Source organism: Triticum aestivum, chromosome 5B, assembly GCF_018294505.1.
Source record: "Triticum aestivum cultivar Chinese Spring chromosome 5B, IWGSC CS RefSeq v2.1, whole genome shotgun sequence".
Lineage (NCBI taxonomy): Eukaryota > Viridiplantae > Streptophyta > Magnoliopsida > Poales > Poaceae > Triticum > Triticum aestivum.
In genome coordinates, this window is record NC_057807.1 from 304,307,316 (window position 1) to 304,317,678 (window position 10,363).

Consider the following 10,363-nt stretch of genomic DNA (forward strand, 5'->3'; position numbering starts at 1 on the left):
TTTTCTGAACCAAGCCCAACCGAGACACAAATGCAATGCAGACAAACATCGATGTAAGAGCAACTCTAATAGACCCCGCAAAACGCCCGGCCCGCAAAAATTCCGGCGAGTATGCGGGCTCAGCCCAATTTTCCGGCCAGAACAGAGCCTGCATACTCGCCCGGCCCGCATTTTTTTTGCCGCAGCCCGCAAACCGCACGCCCCGAGCACTATAACTGCAGTTTCGCGACCATTTTGCGGGTCCAAACCCTATCCCCCCGCCGTCGCGAGCCACCCGATTCCCCTTTCCCCTCTTCACATTTCTCGCCGCCGACGACCACCCGCCATGTGGGGCCGAATGTGGAGCTCCGGACGCGGCTCCGGCTGTGAGAGGGACCCGGAGCGCGAGCGGCGCGTCCGGTCGAACGGCGCGAGGAAGCGCGGTGCCCGGAGGTGGACCAACCACGGGATGTCGCCACTGGCAAGCTTCAACCACCGCGAGACGGAGGAGTACGACCGCCGGCGCACGTCCTTCTCCTCCTCTTCCTACGCCGGATCCTCCTCGTCCTTCGGCGCGGGCTTTCTCCCCGTGAAGAGGGAGTGGTCGGAGGACGAGGAGGAGCCGGAGGAGCCGGCGCCGTTCGCGTTCGTCCCGGTGAAGGAGGAGCCCGCTCCGCTCGGCCGCCGCGGAGTCGTCGGGCCCGAAGACTATGTCGCGGACTTCGACGCCGTTGCTGCCGCCATTGCCTAGCGAAGCGTCCGCGAGGAGGCGGAGCGCCGGCGCCACGCCGAGGAGCTCGAAGCCCTCGAGTGCCGGCAGGCGGTCGCCACCAACGAGAAGGTTGAGGAGTGGCGCCGTATCCGCGCGGAGCAGGCGGCGAAGTACATCGACCTGTGCAGCTCCGGCGAGGAGGATTGAGCGTCGCTCGGCCTCCACTGCGTCGTCCATTTTGCCACGACCTCGCCGTCGTCAGATCCGACCCCTCTATTACTAGTTAACGTAGCATGTAGTATGCTCTATGCTTAATTTGTTGATCATGTAGTGTATGTATGAACTCTGTAGTATGTGATATGATGAACTATGTTTGTGCAATTTCTTTCGCGAAAGTGTTTTTTCAAATTATGCAGGTTTAGATACGGTATCTGAGCGACCGCGCATGTTTTCAACCCGCAAACGTGATCTTCATGAAACCGAAAACGCATTTTGCGGGGGATCTGCTAGAGTTACTCTAACCAAACACGTCCAAAGATGCTTTGCATCTCTGACGAGACAACGAAACAGCACGCGAAACAAGACGATGCGAAAAACATGACCGGCTCCATTGGCATTGGGTTGGGCCAAAAAAACACGAAAGCTCGCCGCGTGTCCGGAATGGCATTTTCACCGCCCCGCTGCCAAGCGAGTACGGCGGGCCCTCCCGGCTTGTGTGAACAAAGCGGGACTCGCGCGTGACACCCGGCAACGGCTGCCAGCCAACCTCCGCTTTACAGCTTTTCCTTCCAGCGGAAGCAAATCGCGTCCGTCCGTTCCGCGCCCCACCACTCCATGTGATGTGCTGCCGCCGCTCTTTCCCTCGCTTTCCCCTCCTCCTCCTGCTCCACTCCCCCTCCTCCACCGTCGCCCGCCGCCGCCCATGACGCCGCCGCCCTCGCCCTCGCCCTCGCCCCCGCCGCCGGCCGCCGCGGACGCGCTCGCCCAGATCCTGCACGCGCTGCTCCCGCCGCTCCTCCTGGCCGCGGCGTCCGCCAACGCGCTCCACTCCCGCTGGCGCGCGCTGCACGCCACGCTGCTCGCGCTCCAGTCCTCGCTCGTCTCCGCGCCCGCCCCGGCCGCCGGCCACCCGCTCTTCGCCGATCTGGTGGCCTCGCTGCTCCCGGCCCTCCGCTCCCTCCACGCATTGTCCGCGCGCTGCCAGGACCCGGCCCTCCCCGGCGGGCGCCTGCGCCTCCAGAGCGACCTCGACATCGCCGCTTCCTCGCTCACGCTTCTCCTGCACGATCTCTCGCTGCTCCTTCGCTCGGGGCTCCTCTCCGTCGATTCGTCGGCGTCCTCCCCCAACGCCATTGTGCTGCAGGTGCCCGCGGCAGCCGCATCCCGCTCCGACAAGTCGCTTTTCATCAGGGACGCCTTTGCGCGGCTCCAGATCGGGGGCCTCGACCTCAAGCTCAAGGCCCTCGCCTCGCTGCTGGAGTTGCTGGGCAATGACCCTGCTGCTGAGGCCGCAAACATCGTTGCCGCCGATGGCGATGTGGCTGCGCTGCTCCGCATGCTCGACGCATCGGCCCACTCGGCGCTGAGGGACCGCGCAGCAGCGGTCGTGGCCCTCCTTGCCACTGCCTGCGGTGCATCCCGGAAAGCGGTCTTCGACGAGGGCGGCCTTGGCCCGCTGTTGCGCGTGCTTGACTCTGCCTCGGCACCGGCCACGAGGGAGCGTGCGGTTGTGGCCATTGAGGCCATCACTGCCGATGCCGGCAGCTCGTGGGCTGTATCAGCATATGGAGGGGTTTCCATCTTGATTAATGCGTGCCGTCCTGGCTCTGGTTCGTTGGCTGTGCAGACGCTCGCTGTAGCAGCTATCAAGAATGTGGTCTCGATCGACGATGTGCGCTCAGCGTTGGTTGAGGAGGGTGGGTTGCCAGTTCTGGTTGATTTACTTGCCAGCGGCACCACTGACACACAGAAGAATGCTGCTCTCTGCCTGTGGTCGATCGCGTCCATGGGCGACCTTGAGACACAGCAACAGATTGTACAAGATGGTGCATTACCGCCACTTTTGCAGGCTCTGCACATCACCACCGATCTCGATCTTCAGAATTCTGTCCTACGCGCTATCCACGTGCTTGCAGTAGTCCCTTCGGCCGCCAGGATCCTATGTTCATCCCCGCTGTTCTTTGCACAACTAACAGACCTTATGCGCCATGGTGGTAGCATCCTGTTGCAGCAGATGGCTGCAGATATGATTGCCGACCTTGCACCTGGCGTGAGTGATGACACCAAGCGGTGCATGGCACCATGTGTTGGCACGCTGGTTAAGATGATGGAGGTAGCCAAGCCTGCATCCATACAGGAGTCAGCTGGCCGTGCACTACTTGCTTTGATGACCTTGAAATCCAATCGAAAGGAGTTGGTCAGGGATGAGAAGAATCTGACAAGGTTGGTGCAGATGCTTAACCCCCGGAATGAGGAGATTGACAAAAAGCACCCAGTCTCAGTACTGCTAGCACTTGCTATGGGTGGTGGGAATGGAACACGACGGCGTCTTGCAGATGCTGGTGCTTGTCAGCATCTACAGAAGCTGGCTGATGCTGAGGTGCCTTGTGCAAAGAAGGCTTTGCAAAGGATATCCAGCAGCCGATTCAAAAGCTTACTTTCCAGAGGGTGGAACAACTAGTCCATCCGCTGCATTGGGGTAAGGTTGATATTTACCTTCATCTCCCTTTTTTGTGACACTTCTAATTTGTTTTCTTTGTCTATCACTGAGTAAATATCAGTTAAAATGAACATTAGATCAATAGTTTTAGCTAAGTTGTTCACTGACTACATGCTGCAAACGTGAATCGAAGCTTCAGGAAAGTTCCCTGTTTTATAGTCTGGTACGTGGAGCCAATACCCTGGGATTCTCAGAGGTTGGTGGGATGGTCTAGTCGTGCACAGGAGCATTGGGCTACAATGCTCATACTGTGCAGGCTAACAACTGTTTGGTGATATTATAATTGCTTAGGTTTGGAAACTAAATGCTCACATGGTTTGTATTGCCGTTGCCCTGTCATTGCTAGATGTGGGCGGTGAGCCAGTGACATGGCCATTCCATGAGAAGTTTGGCCAGAGTGTTCATACTCATTGTAGGACAGGGCACATTCACTGATTCACTGTAGCTGATAAGCAGCATTGCAGGTAGAGATAGTGGAAATTAACAAGGATGCATATACTCTATGCGCCTTTGGACAGTGGAAACATCAAGTAGGTAAAGAGAAGTGCATTGAGGGAGGGAAGGAGATTAGTGAGACGGAAGAGGAAAGTAATAAAAAAAAAGAATGCAAAATAGGTCAAAGTATAGGGCAGTTGTTTTAACTGAAATTTTAATATGCGCACCCATGATAGTTATCGACGCGGATAAGTTTTGTGTTGCAATGTCAACTTCTAGCTTAAGTCAAAATTGAACTAAAAGCATGTCGATTGTGGAGCCTTAGAAATTGAAATCATGCATCTAGGTGGGCCTTTCACAGCCTTCACAAACTAACATCATGATTACTCTAGTCTAACATATTGTGAACTGTAGTTTTTCTTGAAATAATTGTCAAAGATAATTTTTCACTGAGGACTAGATGTTCTGAAGCATGGAAAGTTGAGGCATGCCCTTCATTGGGAAGAGAATACAGCCAATATCATGAAAAATACTCCTTTTTCCCTTGTATCTCGCTCTTTCCCAGTCTATCAACTGAAAGCATGATGAACTGAATGTTAGTTATGGGGTCTTCTTGACCACCACCCAATAGTTCATAACTTATAAACTTACCCACTAAGACCTTTTTCCAATACAGTATGCAACTTAATATACTGCGATGTGCATATTTTTGTTGTCGACAATTTTCAGGTCGTTTTGACTGCTGTGTCTTATTCCATTTGATTCTCATATACTAAAAAGGCTCATTAATAGTGTTATCATCTGCATGTTATGTGAGGTGAAACATACATTTGAGCATGCAAAACATTGGCTTAAATATAAGGGCCCATAAGGCACATAAAGCCTTAACAGTAACAGTTTGTTAAATGTTAATGCAGACTGTAACTTGGAACTCCATTGGCAAATCACAAAGTTTTGTAGTACGACTGTTCTGTTAATCTGTTTCCAGTTGGATGCATCTGTTCAGTTACTCCTCTACTGAACTGAGAGTTTGCGTCTTTGTTAATTGTTAGTAACTTTACAGCCTATAATTTTTTAAGAAGTGATTGAATTATTAGCTCAGTTCATCCAGGCAATTATTATATTCCTGCTTTTTATATGCTGTGTCTGTGACACTTTATTACCTGTAGTGTATCACGTTTGAGCTTGAATGTTGTGGCTGGCATACAATGAAAATGCCTTCGTTTTATATCTCATGCTTTCCTTTAATTTAGTTCTGTGAACCAGTACTTATGACTCATTTTATGTTTCCGAACTTGTAGTTGAAGAGAACCCAAATGTGGAGAGCTTCGAATTATAGAAGAAAGCTTAAGTATTTAATTAGGAGGCATCGTACAAGAACACCGAGCAAGAAAGAGACCAGAGGAGTTCTCAGTTTCTTTGAAGCCAAAAGGTGCACGGTAGCTGCTATTTGTTTATCTAGTATATTGACAAGATAGAAGCATGGATGCGGCATTTTAGGATGTATCCTTCAGCTTTTATGTTTGCCCCTTTTTTGTCTCTTCCTATTTTAACCCTTCTCTCTCTCTCTCTCTCTCTCTCTCTCTCTCTCTCTCGCGCGCGCGCGCGCCTGATTTGTGAAGTAATTGTATGTGTGTTGATTTGGAATGAAGCAAAGTGTTTTTATCTGCCCCAAGACACATCTGCCAGATATTACCTTGCCCAGTGTCTCACTGAATAACTAAGCTGCTGTTTCTGTGGGGTTTTGGTGCTTTTGGGGAGTATATTTGATCGCCTGATGTTGTTTGTGATGTTAGTATTGAGTGTTGTCTGGTGTCTGTTACTTGCCTGATTCCTGTGAGAGTCTCGTGATCAATTACCAGCCTTTCTCATGACTCTGCATTTTGCTCTCAAATCTCGATGCCCTCTCCATTGAGTGGGCAAATCTCACTTATCACCTTTTGGATGTGTTGATTAAAGAATGTGTTTGGATGCTTCACATCATCACATGGATCTCCACTAAGACTTGAAGGAAACTTTGCATGATGCCGTTTTCACAGGAATCATGTGAGCTCGTCCCTTAGTTTCATTTTAAAACAAGGAGCATACCCTTTAGTCTCGCATTGCTTTATCTCTATGTAAGCAGGAGCTATCCCAGCCTACATGATGTAGACACGCATTTTCGCAAGAAGTTGCTGGCATCAATGGCATCTTTTAAAAAGCTTTGCTACAACAGCGAAAGTGCCAAAAACTGGACAGATCCAATTGACAATACCAAATACTCCTAGAACACAAGGTTTGCTTGCCAGACTGATTTTTATTTAGTACTATATACAACATAACATAATTACAGACTATTATTACATGCTTACATAACGCCAGCAAACATATGATAAATGCAGCAACGGTGAGAATATAACTCATGCAGCCTATCTAATATCTACCCTAGCTTCAAAAATGACTGACAATGTTTAACTTGTCAGGGTCAACTTCATGATTTGTGAGCCAAAAACAGAATCAAAAGTAGTATTAACAGTTATTTCTTATCGGCCATGTTACTAGATACGGGAAAGAAATGCCAATCTGGGCCCCCAGAGGCCGCCCATGTATGCTTCTTGCTCAACATGAGAAAGACGCGGGTAAATGCTTTAAGCTTGAGACGTCGAATAGCTCAATAAACCTTAGATCAGAAACTCTTGCTTTCGCAGCAGCAAAACGCTGGTATTCGTCGAATACTGATGTTAGACACCAGCGCTGCAGTTTCCTCAAGCATCCAACAACACAGCCAGTTCGATGCTGCATATTTTTATGTTTGCAATACAAAATTCAGATGCTATAGAAATTTCGACAGGCCAAACAAACAGCAACGTAGCTAAAAGGTGATCATGCTATTTTTACCTTTCCACGCTTGCAGTGAATAAGCACCGGGTGGTTTCTTGTGTCTACAAATGAGAATTTGATATGCAGTCAGGGGAAGAAATGACTCATGAAAAATGATTCGTAGAACATTCTAGTACCTAGAACAACTTTCAGAGCCTCGCGGATTCTGTCTTCGGGAATGCTCACAAAGGGTTCCTGAAAGCAACATCCATTTTCAGTAAGCTCCTGAAAATGAAAAATGCCACTTTGTGGCAAATCTTAGGTAACAAGAGAAAAAATGAAGATAAACGATAGAACTGCTACGACAAAAGGAAGAAAATGACCAACTTCAAGCTGCTTTCTTATACATGCCATCTAGCAAGTTACTCCTTCTGTAAAGAAATATAAGAACATTTAGATCACTACTTCAGTGATCTAATAAACGCTTTTATATTTCTTTACAGAGGGAGTACCTTTTAGAAGCTAGATTCTGGTTCTCTTCTCTGGTCTAAGTTATCAGTTAGTAAAGAGTGTGCATGCCATTTCATTCTTATAAGGTGAATTGTTAAATATCAGTCTGATCTGAACTTTCTCTAGTGATCAATCGTGCAATATTTTCAAGGTGCATCGCCAAAGTGCAAAATAAACAACCCAATCCAGATAAAAGAATCCGATTCCATTATTCTGTGCCACATGTTCACCTTTCATGTGCCTTAACCCACTTCACGGGATGGCAACTCTAATACTTCTAACTGATAAAGAGTGTGGCCTCGTTGGCTCGATAAAAAGACACACCTCAAGTTATTCTCTTAAATTTGAAAGCTCCACTGAATAAAGGAAGAAAAATAGAACAACAGTTTTATACAATTGAGATATGAACCACATGAGTGTTTATTGATTTTCTACTGGTGGTGACAAAATAAAATCATTAAACATATCAAGAAACTATAAATGACAATAATATTTCTGCTCCGGTGGAAAGGAAGGTCTTTTACCAGTTTACTCATTCACTTGGAGCAAAAACCTACCTTGCTGTACCTTCAAGATGTTTTGACGGCATACACAAGTCGTTTGGTTAATTAGGAAGATAAAAATACTTGCCTTTTGAGAAGTACCATGCCTGAATTCTAAGCATAAATTGTGTATCATTACAAAAAATGCAACCCAAAGAAGTATAACACAAAATGCCTAAGGACTACAACAACTGAGCAACATAACAGCTAAGGTTTCAGATGGTTGTCATCAGCTCGTAATAAAAGAGCAATATCTAGTTAGAAACAAGATCATAATTTGAGCATTTTAGGGTCATAGACTCAATTTTTTTTCCCGTTCAAACGACCTGAATCTGTGTTAGGGTCCAACACCACGAGGTGGATTTCAAGTGTTATTTGTGTGTCCTCTTGCCAAATTGACCACTCAAATCTGAATTCCAACAAGTTTCTCAAATTGAACACTTCTATATTCTTCTAGCATTTGTAGTGTTTTACACATGGCCAACTGATAATGTTATTGCTCCAAGGTCCTGTTCAAGAATTTAGCCGATTAACCAGTTAAATGGCCGATTAATCCCTACTTGTAAGGTCAACGTGTAGCCGATAAACTAATAAATCGGCCGATTAATTGATTAATTGACCGATTAACTTGCCGATTAGCCTATTAATCTCCTGCTCGCCAGCCTATCGAGCAACTACCGGTTAACGATTTCCTTAACAATGCTCCAAGGTATTCAATTTATTTTATATCAGCTAAAAGTTAGGAATACACGATAGAGGGGGTAAAAAGAACAGTCCTTGGCGCATAGTGTGCTACTACAATAACATAACATATAAATTTAGTCCCCTAAAATCCGACCTTCGTTAAGCCAACAAGTATTCGACAGTGGAGATTTCAACCAGATATCCAGCTATTCCGTCGGGTCAGAAATACAAGTCATCTGTCTAATTACAAAAGATGTTGAAGCTTCATCCGATATATAATTTGGTAGAGAGGCGCTTTCAGCTAAAGCGTCTATGGAGAAGCTCAACTTGGACAAGGCAACCCCACTTCACAATCCCACGGAAGGCATATGATGTGCCCGCACACAAGTACTACGGAGAAGATTCGAGAAGATAGAACCATTGCAACCATCACTACCGTGTGGACAAATATTAACGAAGAATCTATGACTAATCACAAAATCATAATAACTACTCCCTCCGTTCCATAATTCCTGCCGTGGTTTTAGTTTAAAACCATGACAAGAATTATGAAACGGAGTCAATAGACATGTTTGATCCCATCCCATCTTTCCTTACTCGCTTACCGTTTTGATTTTATTTCTTCGGACAAGCAAGAAGGCATATTGCAAGTGAGAAAAGGAGAAGGCCAAAGGGCAAAGCTTGGATGAAGTTTAGCTAGTTAGAGTTGATAGCCCATGTTATTGCCCCTCTTTTCTTACTTGCATACCATTTCACTTTTATTTCTTCGGATCAAGAATAAGCATGATATAGCAAAATTCTCAAAGGGCAAACCTTCGAGGAGGTTTAGCCAAGGATGCCCAGGCCCATAAGGAGAAGGGATTTGCATTAACCTTGGAGCCGTCGATTCCGAGTTGGAACAGCCTGATCCCGTGGGCACGGAGGAACTCCTGGTTGGCCTCCGGGTACGGCTCCGGGCAGAGGCACCTGGAGAAATCAAAACGAATCAAGAATCACGTCACCACCACCCCGAAGAACGTACGTGTGCACGTAGCCGTGTACTAACAGGACGGAGCGGAGGCGGAGGGTCTCGAGGAAGGGCAGGTTGGAGGCGTCCGGGAACCCGGAGCGGTACACGCCGTGGTCCACCATGGCGAAGTTGAGCGGCGGGACCAGCTGCAGCGGCTCCTCACTTTCCACCGCCTCGGCCTCGCCGCTCACCCGGCGCAGCAGGATCGTCGCGCAGGACGACGGGGCCACGGCATCCGTGTCCTCCTCCTCCTCCTCCCCGTCCTCCTCGTCGGGAGGCGGCGGGCGGCTGTGGTGGTGCTGCCGGTGGTCTTCGCGGGTGACCACCAGGCTGGCGGCCTCCTGTCTCATACCTCGACGGACGGGGGGGTCGACGGTGGTGACGCGATTGCCTGCCTTGCTCTGTGTGGCTGGAGTGGGGGTGGAGGGAGAAGAGGATCTCGTCGGGTTTTGGCCTTGGGTGTCGGTTGTGGGCTGACGATCCAGAAGAAGAGACTTCGGGAAGAAAGGAAAAGGAGCGACAGGTTTTGCGTCCGTGTTGGTTATGCATATTCGGTGCATATTCCCTCTTCCGGCGGTTGTAAACGATTTTGTACCCGGAACCGGGCCCCGCCGGCTGGCCACCTGTTTGCGTGCCCGCCGTCGCTCGTCGTCGTATCGCAAGTGGTTGGGCAAAAACAAAGATGGTTATGTTATTGAGCGAACGTTCGCTCGGGTGCATGGTAAAGCAAATGTCTCTCGCAACAATTTATGTGTTGAGAGTATGACAATTCCTTCAAGCGAACACGACAATTTTTGCAGAAAATTCTTTGTTTTGCCAGAATTCGTCATGCTTTTTGAAAAAAAATGATACGTATTTTCAAATAATTTGCCATAAAAGGCGTTCGCAATTGTGATGCCTCACAGCAAACATTCACTAGCTATTGGGGTCCAAAAAAATATCCAGAAACTCTCATCCCTCCAATATAAATTATG

The 10,363-nt window shown here is 48.1% G+C and overlaps 2 protein-coding genes across 3 annotated transcripts; one reads left to right on the plus strand and one right to left on the minus strand.

Moving 5' to 3' along the window:
* The first annotated feature begins 1,448 nt into the window (after positions 1-1,448).
* LOC123111529 (vacuolar protein 8) lies at positions 1,449-5,633 on the plus strand. 2 transcript variants are annotated; one of them, XM_044532338.1, is made up of 2 exons: positions 1,449-3,394; positions 5,147-5,633. In XM_044532338.1, exon 1 carries the CDS (start codon positions 1,614-1,616, stop codon positions 3,369-3,371), a length of 1,758 nt encoding a protein of 585 aa, XP_044388273.1. In that variant the 5' UTR covers positions 1,449-1,613; the 3' UTR covers positions 3,372-3,394; positions 5,147-5,633. The 2 variants fall into 2 exon arrangements, with proteins under 2 accessions (XP_044388273.1, XP_044388272.1); XM_044532337.1 differs by having other exon boundaries at positions 1,451-3,389; positions 5,147-5,632.
* Positions 5,634-6,103: 470 nt separating this feature from the next.
* Positions 6,104-9,931, minus strand: LOC123111531 (tyrosine-protein phosphatase DSP1). Its single transcript, XM_044532339.1, has 5 exons — positions 9,426-9,931; positions 9,253-9,346; positions 6,842-6,899; positions 6,723-6,766; positions 6,104-6,620 (listed from the first exon to the last, which is right to left on the minus strand). The coding sequence occupies exons 1-5, from the start codon at positions 9,737-9,739 to the stop codon at positions 6,444-6,446; spliced, it is 687 nt and encodes a 228-aa protein (XP_044388274.1). The 5' UTR covers positions 9,740-9,931; the 3' UTR covers positions 6,104-6,443.
* Between the last annotated feature and the right edge of the window lie 432 nt (positions 9,932-10,363).

Excerpts from the sequence above, each read along its gene's own strand:
- LOC123111531 (XM_044532339.1), bottom strand. The coding sequence starts at position 9,739 with ATGAGACAGGAGGCCGCCAGCCTGGTGGTCACCCGCGAAGACCACCGG. Across the intron at positions 6,900-9,252 it reads TCGGAATCGACGGCTCCAAG|GAACCCTTTGTGAGCATTCC; the intron begins GTTAATGCAAAT and ends TGTTGCTTTCAG. Across the intron at positions 6,767-6,841 it reads GGCTCTGAAAGTTGTTCTAG|ACACAAGAAACCACCCGGTG; the intron begins GTACTAGAATGT and ends TCTCATTTGTAG.
- LOC123111529 (XM_044532338.1), top strand. The coding sequence starts at position 1,614 with ATGACGCCGCCGCCCTCGCCCTCGCCCTCGCCCCCGCCGCCGGCCGCC.